The following is an 18,360-nucleotide window of genomic DNA, read 5'->3' on the forward strand; positions in this document are numbered from 1 at the left end:
AAAAGAAAAAGAGTCTTGTGTTTCTCTGAGCCACTCAGAGTACTAGAATAAGATCTTGGACACAAGATCTGGTACACAAGACTGAAAAATGAGTGTTTATTGAGTGAATGAATGAATGAATGAATTCAAATGATTCTTTTCACTTTTTTCCAGCTACCTTTCCACATCTACACTAAGTCCTAAGAGACTATTTCCCACACAAAGAGTCCCTGTGACTCTGTTCAAGCCACTCCCAGTCTCAAGCAAGCATCTCAGAGCCTGCCCTCTCTTCCCTTCATGACCCACCTCGTCCTTGACCCCTCAGAGCCCCAGTTGCTCCTGTTGAACATGGTCTTTATTCCCACCACAGGAAGACCATTCCAGGGAACCACAGTCTCAGTTCAGGGCTTCATTTCATTTCCAATTTGTATTACAACAGTACCTGTAATGCCCTTCCTCTGTTGAAGGGTATTGAGAAGACATTCAAGATAATTGGGGGGGGGGGGGGGCGGGGCAGGGGCAGGTAGGATTTTAAAGAGTTTCACCTCTTTCCCAACTGAGAGTCCAAACTCATGAAGAATGTAAAACCTCAGAGGAATGCTCTTAAAACAGAGAAAAAATAATTGCATGATTTTCCTATTGTGGGAAACGAAAGAAAACTTTATAATATAGAAAGAAAAAAAAAAATACCTGTGTTTGCACTCGATCGATATGAGTTCAAATCCTAGCTATGCTCCTGTTTGGTAATTCGACTTTGGACACTTCATAGAGCCTTGATCTCTCACATACAAGATGAATGTCACAGAGCCACTGAAGGACTGAATGAGATTACTAATTGAACGAAAGCAGAGGCACATAATGAGCATTCAGGAAATGTTAATCGACCTACAACACAGATGGTTTAAGAAGCAAAAGAAACAACCATTAAAACTATAAACCCTAAAATACAAATCAAAACCACACTCAGGTATCACCTCACGCCAGTCAGAGTGGCCAAAATGAACAAATCAGGAGACTATAGATGCTGGAGAGGATGTGGAGAAACGGGAACCCTCTTGCACTGTTGGTGGGAATGCAAATTGGTGCAGCCGCTCTGGAAAGCAGTGTGGAGGTTCCTCAGAAAATTAAAAATAGACCTACCCTATGACCCAGCAATAGCACTGCTAGGAATTTATCCAAGGGATACAGGAGTACTGATGCATAGGGGCACTTGTACCCCAATGTTCATAGCAGCCCTGTCAACAATAGCCAAATTATGGAAAGAGCCTAAATGTCCATCAACTGATGAATGGATAAAGAAATTGTGGTTTATATACACAATGGAATACTACGTGGCAATGAGAAAAAATGAAATATGGCCTTTTGTAGCAACGTGGATGGAACTGGAGAGTGTGATGCTAAGTGAAATAAGCCATACAGAGAAAGACAGATACCATATGGTTTCACTCTTATGTGGATCCTGAGAAACTTAACAGAAACCCATGGGGGAGGGGAAGGAAAAAAAAAAAAAGAGGTTAGAGTGGGAGAGAGCCAAAGCATAAGAGACTCTTAAAAACTGAGAACAAACTGAGGGTTGATGGGGGGTGGGATGGAGGGGAGGGTGGGTGATGGGTATTGAGGAGGGCACCTTTTGGGATGAGCACTGGGTGTTGTATGGAAACCAATTTGTCAATAAATTTCATATATATATAAAAAAATAAAAAAAATAAAAAAAAAACTATAAACCCTAAACTCTATGATCTCTGGTTGACTTTTGAGGGTATGCCTCAAGAAGCAATTTTATTTTCCTCCTCAGTAATGCATTGTCACATCTATAATCAAGACAATGGCAGGTAAAGAGTAGCTCTTACTTGGGGACCATAGAAGGCTACATAGAAGTGCAATATGGATTGCTTTTAGGGCAGAAAACAGTCACAACATAGAGAAATAACTCACCTGTTTTATAGCAAAGTCCAAAATAGTCACACTACATTTCTGGAAATTCAAGGGTGCGTGCGTGTCTGTGTGTGTGTGTGTGTGTGTGTGTGTGAAAGAGATAGAGAGAGAGAGAAGGGGGGTGCAACTATTCAAAGTTACCCTTAGACTATACTCCCCAGAGATGTGGAGGCCATGACCAAAACACTCTGAGAAATCACAGAAGTTTACATTTTAAGAGCAATTAGAGAACTGTCGAGGATAATTTTGTCTTACACTCTGATTTTAGAACCTAATCCCTGAAATAAAATCAGATCCCACTTCCTAGTGAAAAGATGGATTCCCACAGTAAAATACAAACATTTGCCATTCACACGCTACTTGTAGATTTTTCCCTGATTTTTGTCTTTTAGTAGTAGCATTTGATTTATCTGAAGACCAAAATTCCGTTCGATCTTTTTAATTGACATATGGTGGTATGTCTTTAGCCTTCTGATGTGTGACTAATTTTAAGCTGTCAAAGTCCAAAGACTAAATCGTTATTGCCACAAACTAAGACCATTCGTTAAATGACAAAGAGAGGGTCAAAATAGCTTGACTTTGTGAATCTTGGTGCAGCATTGTTTCTCTGGTCTATAACATCTACTGCTGGGAAGCCTAAAGTTGTCCTCCTGTCTATGTTGAAGATGACCATATTGTTTGTGTGTGATTTTTCAGGATGTTGTATGCCTCCTCCTAGATCAAGAAAGACAAAGAAGATTTCAAGCTAGTTTTTTTTTTAATGTTTATTTTTGTGAGAGAGAGAGACAGAGCATGAGTGGGGGAGGGGCAGAGAGAGAGAAAGACACAGAATCCGAAACAGGCTCCAGGCTCTGAGCTGTCAGCACAGAGCCTATGGGGGGGCTCGAACTCACGGACTGCAAGGTCATGACCTGAGTTGAAATCAAATGGTTACCCAACTGAGCCACCCAGGTGCTCCATGAAGCTACTTAGTTTTAGTGTTGCTTTTTATCATGGTGGAGGCCCATGAGGTGACCATGAATCTTAGAGCACTCCCCACTCTCCACCAGAAAAGCTTTTTTTCATTGTCTGTCACTTATCCACAAACCTGATTTCTTAAAGGGAATTTGATCACTAGCAATATACATAAAATATACCTTAACCATTTTCTCAATACCCAGAAATTAAATATAATCAGATACAATAACATCTTTACTTAATGATGACATTTTCTATATGAAAAAGTGTCACTGGGTAAAATTAGACAACCCATCAATTTCAAGCATCTAGGGAAATTGAGTCCCTGAATAAAAATCACTATGGAGGCATACAAAAGTCGGGGCAATTCTCGTTAAAAGATCATCCTACAATTTTTGGTGCTTCTTCCTGTAACCTGAAGAAAAAAATCACAGAAAGGCAGAGATGTGACAGCAAAATATTTGTATTCTGCTCTCTGCGGTGGGAAAGAGAAAGCCGTGTTACTTCTCCTTCCCTGAATCAACCGTTGTAGCACATCTCCAGGCAACCTCTTCAGGCTGGCTTAGTACCTTCCATGGGTGTCTTTAATGGAGATTCATTATAAAGCTGAGAAAAGGTCAGCCCCTACAGAGCCACGCCTAGAAAGAAACTCAGTCAGCCCATACTACCAAAGGAAGTGAAAGTAGATGGCAATCACACTAAGTTGTGTCGCTCCAGCTTCTTGAATTGGTCACATGGCTGCTCATGGTCAAACTTCCTGGAAGAGTTGGTTTACCATGACAGTGACCTATTTCTCAACGTGCATCAACCTGTTTACACCTGTGGTATCTCCAACCCCACCATTGTACAAATTCTGCATGTTAACAAGTAAACTTCAAAACGGGTTGGGGAGTGGGTGCCTGAGTGACTCAGTCAGTTCAGCGTCTTGAGATTTCGGCTGAAGTCGTGATCTCGCAGTTCGTGAGGTTGAACCCCGCGTTGGGCTCTGTGCTGGCGGCACGGAGCCTGCTTGGGATTCTCCCTCTCCCTCTCTCTCTGCCCCTCCCTGCTCTCAAAAATAAATAAATAAACCAAAAAAACCCCAAATTCTGCATTTTATAGGTATGAATAATCTACAAGTCGTCAAAAGGAAGCTTCTGCCTCTCCATCTCTCCATGGTTGAACTTCTTCTCTTTCTGGAAAACCTCTGCTGACTTGGTTGCTGGGCATTCTGCCATCCTGATTTTGCTTCTTGGACTGCTCCCACTCTTTCTGCCTTTCCTCTTCCAACCCCAAGAAGTGCTGGTCCCTGAAGGAATGCTCTTTGCCCTTCTCTCTATTTCCATGCATCCTTGGCTACTTCAGTCATGCTCAAGGTTTCAAGCCCATGGATTCATGTGCATGGCTCCCAAGTCTCTAGCCCCGACTTCTCTCAAAAGCTCCCATACTGACCTTCCAAATGCTTTCTGGATATCATGTCAACAACTCCAACTCAAAATGCACAATGCAGTAAATCATTTCCAGGACTTACTACCCGTTTTTATTATTTGCACTTCCAGCCTCTCAGTTATGCAGATTCAAAACCTTGGAGTCATTCTCCACCCCACTGTCTTCTTCATTTTCCAACTGTCAGCTAGGTGCAAGACCTTGTCCATTTCAAGTCCTCAGAGTTTCCAGCTTCTGTGTCTCCACTGTACCTGCCATTGGCCCAGTCCAGACACTTCTCTCCTGCCACCAGGAATCCTGTTTTCTTTACCTCCCTCTTCTATTTTCTTCAGTTTATCTTATAGGATGGGAAAAATCGTAATGATGACATCGTAATCATGATGACAAAAACTGAGTCTTTATCACTGTACAACCAGTGCCTAGCAGGCTCCATCCTAAATATTAATATTTTTAATTTGTGTAAGTGCAGCTCTGATCATGTGATCTTTTCTTTTTCTCTGGCCTTCAGTGTTTTCCCAATTAAAGAAACACTCTTTTGGATAAATACTGACCATGTTAACGGAAAGAGATCTCAGAGAGTGACTGGTGACCTAAAGTAAGGTAGAAAAGCTAGGGTTCTACCTATAAAACCTACAAAGTATGTTAGGAGACAGATTTTTGAGGAAGGATAATGTGTTTGGGTTTTGTCCTCAGGAATTTGAAATGCTTGTGGGATATTGGATGGAGATAGCCACAGGCATTGGTACTCAAAAGAAAGATCTAGGCTAGATCTGAAGGATTTAGAGATAGAAAGATAGTTCAACATGCTGTTGAGTGTTTCCCCTCTGGAGCCAGACTGCTGGGTTCAGATCACATTTCTCCTGCTAACTATAACTAGCTCTGAGAACCTCTCAATGTTCTTAACTTCTCTGTGCCTCCCTTTCCTCATTTTTAAAATGGCTTTAAAACCTCTATCTTTTAATTTGTCATAAGAATTAAATATCATGAGAACAGTGCCTGGCATATAGTAAACACTAGATAGGTGTTTGTTATAATTATTTACATAATAATTGAATATTTGAGCATGAATGAGATCACCCAAAGAGAAAATATGAAAGAAGGAAAGAAAGAAAGAAAGAAAGAAAGAAAGAAAGAAAGAAAGAAAGAGGAAGGAAGAAGAAGACAAGAACATGATAAGAGACTGTCCTGAGGGATTCTGGCCCAAACTAGGTACTAACTACAAAAATGATAATACATAGTCCTGACCTTCGTGAGGTTTATGATCCCACGGGAAAGGGCACAGCTTCTGTAGCTGAGACATGAGGGCCGTGTAATGAGAAAACAAAAAGGAGAAAACTTTGAAAAAGAAACAAAATCTCTCTATTCAAGCATGACGTCCAGTTCTCGGGCAGAAGTTCTAAGTGAAAAAGGGAAAACAAGAGGAGAGAGAAAGCGTTCCTTCCATGTCAGGGCTCAAAATATAAAAATGATAATCGGTGTTGGTTTCTTCATCATCTGGAGCCCCAGCCTAGAACAGAACCTCCAGCATTTACCCACAAAGGTCCTCGCCTGGAACCTAGGAGCGTCAGTGCTGGGAGCATGCTGCACTGGGGACAGCAGTGGGGGACTGGCGGGGGGAAGGTGCTGTCCGTGACCCACTCTGGTGCTGGAGCTAGGCTGAAACATGCAAAACAAACTAACGAACTAACTAACGGCCAAAGCCGGTAAGCTGCACACAGGACAATACATTGAATCCTGCTTGAATATTTCCCTCCTCCTATTTATAGCTTCTTTGCCTTTATTAAAGTTTCCAGTGATGTCACATTACACTGCTTTGGGGGAATGTGTTTACTTCTGCCAGCTCAGATCCATCCCCCCGCAAAGAGCAGTAACTGCCGGGGTTTGGCCGAGAAAAAAGAAGCTACTTCCTGGCAAGGTTTGTGGGGCCAGCAAATGGAGCACCAGTGACTCAGAGCAGGGAAGGTCAAGATGAGAAGTCCTTCCAGGTCTTTTGTTCTCACTAAGCCGCGGCAGAGCCCTCCGTGACTGTACCCACCATGGGGATCCTGAACCAAATGTTAGGAAAGCTGAGTTGTGATCCCAGCTCTGATCCTGTCTCCCTCGAAGACTTTGAACAAGTCAGTTAACCACTGTGGGCCTTAATTTCCTCACCCTTAAACAGAAGGGTTGGGTTAGATGGTGTAGAAGGAAACTTCCAACATTCTGTAGATCTCTAATGTCATCGTGCCCTGCATTCATCTGATGGGCGAGGTTTTGCTGCAACAGAAAAAAACCCCAACTTCTCAATACTTAACATAGCTTATATGACTTTTTAAAGTATTTATTTATTAATCTTGAGAGAGAGAGAGTGAGTGTGAGCAGGGGAGGGGGGGAGAGAGGGAGTATCCCAAGCAGGCTCCACGCTGTCAGCACAGAGCCTGATGCAGGACTCGATCTCATGAACCGCGAGATCATGACCTGAGCCAAAATCAAGAGTCAGACACTCAACCGACTGAGCCACCCAGACGCCCCTCCCATGGCTTGTATGATTACTACCTCACACAAAGTCAGCTGCAGGTTTGGGCAACTCTCCAGAGCAATTGCCTTCCACGAATTACTCTTCCAGGCTGATTCATGCTCCAACTATTATTTATACCACCTGGAACATATGGTCTCACTAGTTTCATGCAAGGAAGGAAGGAACTAGAGAATCATACCTGGGCTTTTCACTGACTCTGCTGACATGTGACATACATCACTTTCACTCAGTTTACATTGACCAGAATGAGTCATATCCTTGACCTGGTGTTAGAAGAGGAAGGGCCCGAGAAGGGGTTGAGAAGTGGAAATTTTCCACGTTCTCAGAAGGAGAGAAGAGCTGGATGTTGGTACGTGCTAGTAACATCCACACACAGCTCCCCATCGAAGACAAAGACTTGTTATTTTTCCAGTTGCTTCACATGCACTCAGTTCTGACAGTGTTTCGAGGTCAATAGAGAAGATGTTACTATCTTCCTTTTACCGAGGAGGAAACCCAGAAAGGCTGGGCAACAAATATAATGTCGCAAAGCTGCCTAACGTCTGGGATGGCACTGGATTCCAAGCCTCATGCTCTCTGCTTCCTGCTGGTTTGAAGAATCGCAGATTTATATCAAATGACCTGGATTGGAATCCTGATCCTTTATTACACCGGCCAGCAATTACCTTCTCCGAGCTTCAACTTTCATACCTACATTAACAGCAGCGGAGATCTAGTTCAGAGTTTGCTTGAGAGGATTAAGTAAGATAATCAAAGGGAAAGCACCTATCACAGAACAAGGCAAATACTGAGTAAACAATACGTTCTGTCCTTTTAAGTACACCCCAGTGTCGTCAAATGTTTCAAAGACATAAACTACGTATTCTCACATCCAGAGAGCCCTGCACACAGGAAGATTCCACTAATGTTATAAGTTAACCAGAAACAGCGTTCCTTTTATCGGAAATCATCTCTGGGAAGACTCTGACCGCTTTGGCGCCTAAGCAGATGTTGTCTTTTCCCAGCACCTGGTGACGTGCCCAGAATGGAGTAGTAGGAGCTCAAAGCACTGGGTGACATGTGTGCTTGACATGTAATACGTGCTTCGTAAGTATTATGCATCGTGGTTTCTCCTTCCTTTTTGTCGTTTTCATTCCTTTCATGGAATGGTGGGTAGCAAGAGAGGAAAAGGAGGGAGGCTGGGGAAAGAGAATATTTGTGTGCCCCGCCCCCAAATTCACATGTGGAAATCTACCCCCTCCCCCCCATATGACGGTATTAGGAGGTGGGGCTTTGGGGAGGTGATTCGGTCATGAGGGTGGGGTCCTCATGAATGAGATTAGTACCCTCAAAAGAAGAAGCCAGAGAGTTAGCTTCCTCTTTTTCTGTCCTGTGAGGATACAAGAAGTCAGCCATCCACACACCAGAAGGGGGTCATCACCAGAATCTGATCACACTGGAAGCCTGATCACAGACCGCCAGCCTCCAGAACTATGAGAAATACATTTCTGTTGTTTATAAGCCACCTAGTCTATGATATTTTGTTATAGCAGCTGGAACAGACCAAGACAAGAGAGAACATGCCATTCACCATCTTTGAACAGGGGGTGGAAAACCAGTAAGGACAGAAAAGGGTATGGCTATTGATGTGAAGAATTTTTTTTTTAATTAAAAAAATTTTTTTAATGTTTATTTATTTTGGAGAGACAGAGACAGAGTGCAAAAGGGGGAGGGGCAGAGAGGGGGAGACCCAGAATCCAAAGCAGGCTCCAGGCTCCGAGCTGTCAGCGCAGAGCCTGACGCGGGCTGCAAACTCACGAACCGTGAGATCATGACCTGAGCCGAAGTCGGAGGCTCAACTGACCCAGACACCTAAGTGCCCCGATGTAATGAATTCTTTAATCACGTTCCTTAGCAATAAAATACAAGTTAAGAAAAGAAATCCCTAGAGCTGGGAGAACAGAATTTCAGCCCTATGGTGAAGGCAGCAGGAGAGGAGCAAAGAGAAGGAAGAAGACGTTGTGCAGGACAAAAGGACAATATTGTCCCTGCCTCCCCTCCTCCACACCATGAATGGAGGCTACTGTGGCTTGAAGCTCTTCGTTGCCTGTGTCAAGGACCAAATCCCAACTTCCTAAAGTTGCTCTAATGATCCAGTGCCATGGGGCCACGGGCTCCTCCTTCAAACAAGTGACCTTGGCTGGTTATCTCCATGGTAACAGCTCACATCCCAAACTGTTCCTTCCTGTGTGGGAAGAAACATTTCAGAAATGGAGAAAGGCAAAACCGAACAGTAGCTTTTTTTCTCTTATGACCCTTCTTCTTTGGCAAGTCGTATCCTTTTCCTGACCATTGCAATCTCCTGAGGAAACCGTGCACAAAAGAGACAGTTCAGTGACTTTATTTGCAGATGTCCATCCAGGACACAATTTAAAAAGTAGAAGCCGGGAGCGGCTTTTCCTTCAGTTTCATACAGCACTTGGTATTTTTCACCCCCCCCCCCCCGCCCCCAAAGGGAAAGGGCAGTATGTCCTCCTCGTGGTGGAAGAGAGGGATGGCAGGTCAGAGAGGTGGGGTGCTTTCCGCACAGCCGCGGAGCAACAGAGCCACGGAGTTAGGCTAGAAAGCCAGACATAACAAGACTGAGCCTCTACTGAAGCCCCATTCACACCCCGCCTGCCTGCGGTCCAGCCCCTGCCTGAGCGGCCAGCCTGGTCAACGAGCTGACCTATCTCCCTCCAGCCCTAGACTCTGCCTCCTGTCCCATAAAGCCATGACACTCCCGGTGATTTTCTGCAACAGGATGCCTAGATGTGGGGCAACTGCGTTGTAAGCTCACTGTTCTGTCTGTTCCACAGCGTCTATGATCAGAGTGACATTTTACAGGATGGTAACTGACTCTTCCTCCGCTGAACCCCGGAAGTGCCTGCCTGAACACAAAACGCTCCAGTTGTGGATCTCAAATGTACCATGGGGTCTACTTTCCAACCAGAATCACAAGCCAAGAGCACTCTTTCCCTGGCCCGATTTCAGCCTTTCCCGGTAGTTTCGATCCCATGATTCTGTCCATGAAAGCAAACTTTTTCCTGCAGCATCCCTGCCTGACTCTGACGTACAAAGGTGTAATTAGAACAGCATGGAGCAAGAAGGATGATCCATTTACCTCATCCCTAACATTTCAGTGCTTTAAAATATGTTTCTAATATCCTAGGTGCATAGGGCCAAATTCTTTTCTCAGTTTTTCACATGCATGAGTAAATCCACACAGACTAAACCCCTTGGGCCTTAGGTTTTGCTTAGAAGTTCTTCTTCTTCTTCTTTTTTTTTTTTAAAGAAAACAAATATTCCATTAAAACGACATAGTGTACTCTTCATATTTTTAGGACAATTAGAGTTTAGAATTCCCTCTTCTTCCGCCCCTGGTTAAAAAGAAAAAAAAAATCTTAACTCTTCCTTCACCAAGAATGACATGAAGCCAGGATTAATTGAAAGGCTTTCTTTTCAGATAATGTTCTCATGTTATGTTGTCAAAATACCAACTGGTGACTTGAGATCCTTGATGCGCTTTGGGAAGAATCCAGGCTGTCCTTTTGCCAGATAAATACTTTAGGGAGACAGTTATTTGTGAACCTAATGGAAACATTTACTTGAAACAGAAAAGCTAAACTCACAGGAAACAGAGAAACATAAAAGTAAGGCCCCTCTCTACCATCTGCTTGTCTCAAAATGGGTCACCGGTTTTGGTCATTTTTCTTTAGGACTTCCGACTGTGGAAACAGCATCATAAAGGAGAGGTCGCAGCATCCTGGCCGCTGGCCGGGCCTCGGCCCGTGCGCTGAAGCGAAATCAACACCAAGTGGGAGGAGCTAGACAGTCAGGTGACTGGGACCGGAAGGAGCGCCAAGGCCGACCCACCGCGTGGGCGCTTCGCTTTGCCCTTAAGCCTGTGTTGCTGCGTGTGCTGCAACTCGCTGCCCCCTTAGCCTGTGCTGCCGTGGCCACTTGTGGATAATGTTTGAGTAGCCAACATGCAAATCAAATGTTTTCCGGCGACCAAATTTGGAGCAACATCTTTACAGCAATTGCCATGTCACAGGCGTGTTCAAATTCAAGGGTCCCACAGCCCCCAAATTTAAAATGAGAGGTGGATGCAACACCCATCTACAGTTTTGTTTTGTTTTGTTTTGTTTTATTCATGGCAAAGCATATCAAAGGATGGGGAAGCCCAGCCCTGCTCACTCCGTGATTCAGGCAGAAATAAGATACAACTTCGTGTGAGTCTGACTCGGAAGATGATCCGGATGCAGAGACGGCTTGGGAAATGGCTGGCATGTCCTGGAAACTAGGAATCATATTGAAGACTCCAAGACAGAACCCATAATTTCGTAGGGAAAATGTGTTTTATTTAAATTAAAAAATAGTGTGAAAATTACAAACTGTTAAATACAGAAGACAATTTTATACAACTTAATAGAATAAGAAGGAAGTATATACATCACTTTTTTAATAGGCGCAGATAGACTTGCACCAAACTTCAGGATTAAGCAATGGAAAATGTGACCATGCACAAGTCCGTCGCAGTGAAGTTTCAGAATTCAAGTGATTCCAGGCAAGGAGCCAAACTTAACTTGGCTTCTTTCACCTTAAACAGCCCCCTTGGAGTAAATCCACACTCGCAATTTTAAAGTGAACGGCGGGCCCTTCCCGCCCCCCCCCCAAACATAAATTTCCTCTAGCACTGTGTTAAGGCAAACTGATAAACCAGTTTCTCCACTGTTAACCCTTCCATGGGAACAGTGGTTATTGCTATCTCCAATCAAGGGAGAGTATGTCTTTTAAAAAAAAAAAAAAAAAAATCTTTTTTTTCTTTTTTTTTTTTTGTTTTTACTAGAATTAAATTTGACCTTTTGGTGTGTTTCTCTTCCTGCTTGCCTTCAAGGGCCGAACGGCTCTGCTACAAAGCTACTGACCGCAGGAACACACGGAGACATTAGCAAGCATTCCTGAGCGTTTGCTTTTAGATTTCTCGTCTCTCGGCTGAAGTATTAACATTCTGCTACCCAGAGAACTTTGCAGAGTACGATGTGGTATGTGCCTCCCTGGTTCACTCCTGGGAAAACGACAGCCTGAACGGGGGGGTGATGCGCCCTGGATTTCCCAGTTACGTGCGTTCTGGGTCTCCAACTGCTCCTTTAAATAACAGATCCATTCTCAGGCTGACTGGCCGAGTGGGAAATATTTTGTCCAAGCTTCCTCACACCAGGCCATACAGGATTTATCACAGAGTCTTAAAATCCAAAGACATCCTCCCGGCCCCCTGGGGATCTCAATTCAGGAGCCTCATGAAGGCAGTGAGCCTCTTGATGACAAGCCCAGGACCACACAGCAGATCAGCGTCCGGGCTCGGGATCAGAAAACAGAACCCGGACCCCTGCTTTGTGCGACCTCCGCCTGAGTATGCCCTTCTAGGTCTCGGCGCCGAGACGAAACGCCACACGGTGGAGGCCCACGTTACGTTGACTCCCAGCTCCGAAAACGACGCTGGGAAAAAAGCAGCAGCAGAGCTAATGGCTTGGCCTCGTTCAACCCCACCATCACCCCTTCTGGAAAGATCCAGAAGAGTCCCCTGCATGGCTATTCAGAGTGCAGGTTAGATTCTGGGGAAGACCTTGCAACCAAGAAAATGTCCCGCCAGCATGAGAGGCCGGATGGTCTGAGGTCAGAGTTCAAGGTCATAGGTTAGACAAAGGGTCAAAATAGCAGATTACATTTTATAATCCCAGCCAAGGTTATCAGGCTTAAAGGTTGCTTTTTCTTTTTTCTTACAGTATGCAAATGAGCCAGGTTTCGCTCTCCAGCTTTCTGCTATCAAACAAAAGTCTTCCCTCAGACACCCCCCCTCTAACCTAAAAGACCTCCAAAATAAGTGCTGTAGACCACTACAGAGACACAGGAGAGGTACTTACAGCCAATCAGATCTAGAACAAAGCTCTAGGCAAATTAGCAGATCAAAACTAGTCCCTCAGCGTGTCCTGGGTGTTGGGCAGCCCTGGGAGGGAGGCAGACGCCGCAGGAGTTAGTTACCCAGGGCATCCAGCGCGGAAACAACAGCAAGCACGGCCACCTGCCGAATTCTGAACCGGAACCCCAGCCCCCAGGCCCCAAAGTCAGCGTACACACTGCACGTCTTCAGGGCTTTTCCGTGGCGGGTCTACACCGCAGGCCCGGCGGCGGCGTGGACAACTGGCGGCTCCCTCTGGCTGAGCCTTGGCCCCCCCATTCAGGGGCTTGCCCAAGGTCTCTTTAAAGTGGCAGCGGCATGCACTGCAAAAGTGAAACCAGACACGGAAAGTGTCCGTCCCCTCTCTGAGAGTGCTGGCTGACGGGGGGCTCCGGGGGTGCTAGGAATTCTGATGAATGTTCTCCGAGGAGCCTTCGCTGCTTTCGTTGAGGAGCGTCTCCGAGGTCTCCCCCAGCTCATCGTCTGCCCCCTCCTCCTGGATGGTGAGGTGCACGTCCGGTGTGGAGGACTCGGAGCTCACGCTGTCGCCTTCCATGGAGCAGAGGGTACAGGACAGGGCAGGCGCCACACTCTCCTGCAGCATGTTTAGCATCATGGGCACCTGCACCGACCTCAGGCCCGACACCATGGGCAGCGGCTTCATGGCCTCACCCCAGAGCCTCTCCTCATCCTTGTACAGCAGCAGCAGGCTGGACTTCTTCTCCCGCCTCTTAGATTTCATATAGCCCAGCATGATTCCGATCAAGAAGATGCCGTAGAAGGACATGACGACCAGAATGTAGAAGTACTCGTTGCCGTTGCTGCTCCCGCTGCCCGGCACGTGGGACACGAGGTGGCCGCTGGGGGCTGCGGTGCTGGGGTGCGTGCTGTTCAGAGGCTCCATCTCAGTATTGAAGCACCACTCAGCCAGGGTCTGGGGAGAAACCTGCAGGTTAGAACTCTCCCACGGGTCCACGGTGCAGGGAGGGGGGGTGAGCATAAGTTTTGTGGGATTGCAACATCGTAAAAGCCTGTAACTGCACCGGGCAGTGGCGGTAAGAGGTCCCACAAACTAGTTGGCAGAGGTTAGCAATGAAAGGTCAGAGTGGAGGGGGAAGATAGGGAGAAACGTGACCAGGGGTTTTCTTTTTGTAGTGTATACATGTCCTCATAATTGCATTTCCTAAAGTGAGCGTGTCAAAAGCATTGCTTTTTTTTTTGAAAAGCAAAAGGAAAAAGTATAAGACGAGGGGGCATAGAGGAAAATAAATAACATTTGAATCACTGGGAAGCTTTCTCTAACTGAGCGAAAGAAAGAAAAAAAAAGAAAGAGAAAGAAAGAAAGAGAGAAAGAAAAAGAAAGAGAAAAAAGCTAGCTTACATTTTGCTTCTCAGACCCAAACCTATTTTTAATTCAAACCCAAGTTTCCTTACAACAAAGAGAGGAAAGGAAAACTTCATCTGCTGGTTGCCAGAAATATCCTTGTTTCAAATGTTTCTGAAACAAAGTTGCATTGCTAACTTACCGAAGGCTGGCAAATTTCTTCCCAAGTCCGGAGTTGCTAAGTGGCCAAGCCCAAGAGCGTGCTTCCTCTGCGCGGGGCTCAGCTCAGCGCTCTGACACTCTGCTCCCGGGATATATAGTCAAGAAGTGCATCGTCACGTGCTCGGGGAGGAAGATTTACAACAGAGGTTGGTCGTGGCAGAATGAACAGTGCACTGGGAGCGGTGCAGTTCAGCTCACTGAACTGCACAGCTGTGCAAAGAAAGAGAGAGACGGGGAAGCAGGGATGGCTTGTCATCCCCCAGCCCAGAGCCAGAGTTTCCAGGTGGCCCTGAATATAGTGAAAGGGGAGGGGCGGGGGGGAGAATGTGCCCACTGGGAACGGTTACCCCAAAGTCTGCGCTCATTGAAAATTAGTTAACTCCCTCTTGGGGAAAAACCATGATGCCTTCCACAGGTTTCCAGAGACCGTCAGGCACCATCATCTGGATAAAGGACAGTTGGAATCAAGTGCAGGATTGACTGTCAAGAAACTGGGACTTACGTTTCTGGTCTTCCTAACGACGCAAACTCCATAAATCCTTCCCAAACCTTTCTGCACTTCAGATTCCTGGTCTGTAAAACTGTTGGAGGTGAGGGCTTCACCATGCAGAATTCTGTGGACTGTGTGAGCTTTTGAATCCCTGTCAGCTTAATCATTCTAAGATTTAAGGCTGCCTGGTGCCAGATAGCCTTTTGAAAACATGGAGACGTTCTACCCGTCTTCTGCAGCCAGCTCATAGATGTATTTTTCATAATAAAAAAAAATCTATTTTTTATAATAAACAGAGAATCCTCCAGCTTCTCTTCAATAGCGTGGGTAAGGTGAACATGGGTTATGGTGCAGGGCATCCATACATCCACACGTCTCTTTGCTGTCTCTGGAGGGTCGGGGGAGGGGCAGGAATTCTGCCGGTGACCCGCTGAGCTCAGTTCAAGCTTTTAAAACCTATGCAGACCTTGTGTTAAAATGGCCGCTGTGATCAAACTTGGAAAAGAGATTGAAGACTTTGATGTCAGTCCATCCGCTCCCCGGGATGCTTATTCTGAGAGGCTATTAGTCCAAGTTAAAGTAAACTGGGAGGGATGCTGCGTTCCCAGTTGTCTGCGGCCTATGAATCGCAGCCAGGCTATCTTGGGGAATCGACCCTAGAGAAAACATTTCTCGTGGTTCTGCTGCTGTTAAACCAGAGCTCAAGGCAAGTGTGGCAACATCTGGAATGTGTAGAGCCCAAGCACTGGGACTTTCACAGCTGCTGCACGAACTCACCCAGCTTCGTGCCCGGCCCTAAGTCTATGAGGGCACCTGTGCAAAGAGCGGGAGAATGAGCACGTGCTCCTATCTTCCCCACCGGTCTACTCACCTTATGCTTTAGGCTGTGTTCACCCGTAAGTCCCCAGCTGGCTCCAAGGTCGAAGCCCTGACCATTCCAACACCAAGATCATCTGTACACTGGACATTTGGTCACACCAATAAAGACATCCTCACGGCTACATTGATACTTGAAAAGCTGCATGGCTACCTTGGCCAAGGTAGATTCGGCCTTTGCAGCTTGTTTTTATCATAAGCACCTGACCACTTCCATCTACAACGATGCTGACAGTGGTTTGTCAGGGTCATTGGAACGAGAGAGACATTGTTGATGGTGGAGCCCAGTATTGCATGTAATCCGTGCCTTGGGACATAACAGATTTGTAATCACCCATCAGTGGCCAAACACTGCAAATCTACAGCCCTCCGGAGGCGGAGAGGAGATGGCAGGTTTAAGAAGCAAGGAAGCATGAAGCCGAGTCCGAAGCCGAAGTTGCAAACGAGAGAAATCCTCCAAATCAAGCCAACGGTCCCAAGACAACAAAACCAAGAAAAAGATGGATGAATCCAGAATGAAGTCCAAAAGGCAAAGCAATTCAGAGACGTAGGAAGAACAAAATCTTGTACAGGCACGAGGGAGGGAAGAGCCCAGAGGAAACTCGGTTGGAGGCCTGCTGGGTGTCTCTGCTTCTTCTGGGACCCCATGCAGACTCCACGCATAGATGGTTCTCCTGCAGTTAAAGAAATGATGCAAGTGAAGCACTTAGTGCCATATCTGGCAGAATGCGTGTGCCCCATCTATGCTTCCTGCTGTCATTTTTGAGAGTGCTTTGCTGCTAACGAGAACGTCAGGTTGTCTTCCGATGCGCGTGTGCCTGACTTCAGATTTTTTATTGTTGCTCTTTCCTCTTCCATCAAGAATAGAATGGAAGACGTGGGGCTTGCCACCTCATTACCCACAGCCCAACCTTCTCTCCAGCTCTCACCCGTAACAGTATTACGCGAACGATGGCAGTGAATAATGGCGTACAAAGTGAGGGAGGAAGGGAATGCATCTACCAACTGCACTGTATCAGGGAAAGGATGCGGACATGCAACAATTACTAATTCCTTCTACTCTGTGTCACAGTTTCAAGAGACAGCAATGTTAAAGAAGAAAATCCATTTTCCAAATATTTTCTCCTAATCTGTGGCTGGCATTTCCATTTTCTGAAGTGTCTCTTTTTTTAAAAATTTTTTTTAATGTTTATTTATTTTTGAGAGAGAGAGAGAGAGAGCATGGGCAGGGCAGGGGCAGAGAGAGAGAGAGACACAGACTCTGAAGCAGGCTCCAGGCTCTGAGCTGTCAGCCCAGAGCCTGACGTGGGGCTGGAACCTACAAACCGTGAGATCACGACCTGAGCTGAAGTTGGATGCTTAACCAACTGAGCCACCCAGGTACCCCCCCTTTTTTTTAATCAAAGAAAATATTTTGTTCAAGCTCCCAAAACAAATTTGAGGAGTTAAGTTGGGTTTGAACTGAAGAAAAAAGCCAAGTGGAATCTGGAGAGAAAGTTTTCATTTGGGGAAAGTTGAAATCCATACATACATTCTAATCAAAGACCTGTCCCGAGTAGGGTTTTTCAAGTTTTTAAGAGTCTGCCAAGCCAAACCCTTCATGGCCTTTGCTACTCTTGTTTGGCTTTTTCCCTTCCCTTTTTCTCGCTTGGCCTTCAGTCTTTCTCTTTGTCTCTGGTTCATTCATACGGGGTACTGCCCATGCTGGCCTAGAAGACTCTTTGTTCCTCTTAAAATCAGTTTCCAGGGGCGCCTGGGTGGCGCAGTCGGTTAAGCGTCCGACTTCAGCCAGGTCACGATCTCGCGGTCCGGGAGTTCGAGCCCCGCGTCGGGCTCTGGGCTGATGGCTCAGAGCCTGGAGCCTGTTTCCGATTCTGTGTCTCCCTCTCTCTCTGCCCCTCCCCCGTTCATGCCTGTCTCTCTCTGTCCCAAAAAAAATAAATAAACGTTGAAAAAAAAATTAAAAAAAAAAAATCAGTTTCCATTTGCATATCATCTTTTTCTTCTTGTGCCACTTACTAAGTTTTTCTCTTGACAATGTTGGGGTACCACCACAGTTGCTACCTCTTGAACATCTTTCATTACAGCGTCACCATCAGGGCGCCTGGGTGGCTCAGTCGGTTACGTGTCCAACCTTTGATTTGGGCTCAGGCCAAGATCCGAAGGTTCATGGGATCCAGCCACGCATTGGACTGTGCACTGATACCACAGAGCCTGATTGAGTTTCTCTCTCTTCCTCTCTTTCTGCCCCTACCCTGCTTGTACACATGCTCGTGCTCTCTCTCTCTCTGCCTCTCTCAAAATAAATAAACATTTTAAAAAAACACTATCCACTTAAAGAATACTTTTAAGTCTGGTGAGTTCCTTTGGGGCATTCATTTTTCTCTTTTCAGCATGCATCTTCCTTTTCCACTTACTCCATAAGCTTTTAGCCATATTTTACCTGCAAAGTGACAAACTAGGAAACTCACGGAACCCAGGTAGTCCACGCTGACCAGAAGCTTCCATACATCTGCTTTCCAGGCAGCCCCTTCCACACTCCCCGGAGTCCCCAGCCGTTGTGCTGTACTTCGAGAGCCAAGATGCCCCGGAAATCTTAACAACGTCTTTTGAAGAGCAAAACTTTCTTCACATTGACAGATGCCAACTCTATC

General features: G+C 45.8%; 1 protein-coding gene and 1 pseudogene across 1 annotated transcript; both read right to left on the minus strand.

Moving 5' to 3' along the window:
- Positions 1–13,194: 13,194 nt before the first annotated feature.
- KCNE4 (potassium voltage-gated channel subfamily E regulatory subunit 4) lies at positions 13,195–13,698 on the minus strand. The gene has a single exon (XM_047083018.1). The coding sequence runs from the start codon at positions 13,696–13,698 to the stop codon at positions 13,195–13,197; it is 504 nt and encodes a 167-aa protein (XP_046938974.1).
- Positions 13,699–16,043: 2,345 nt separating this feature from the next.
- LOC124514143 (uncharacterized) lies at positions 16,044–18,142 on the minus strand (annotated as a pseudogene).
- Positions 18,143–18,360: the final 218 nt, after the last annotated feature.

This window comes from Lynx rufus, unplaced genomic scaffold (assembly GCF_022079265.1).
Source record: "Lynx rufus isolate CCGP_SWC_20201006 ecotype Redwood Valley unplaced genomic scaffold, mLynRuf1.p SCAF_2, whole genome shotgun sequence".
Classification (NCBI taxonomy): Eukaryota; Metazoa; Chordata; class Mammalia; order Carnivora; family Felidae; genus Lynx; species Lynx rufus.

What these genes read in the sequence shown, in the direction of transcription:
- KCNE4 (XM_047083018.1), bottom strand. Translation starts at nt 13,698, where the DNA reads ATGGAGCCTCTGAACAGCACGCACCCCAGCACCGCAGCCCCCAGCGGC.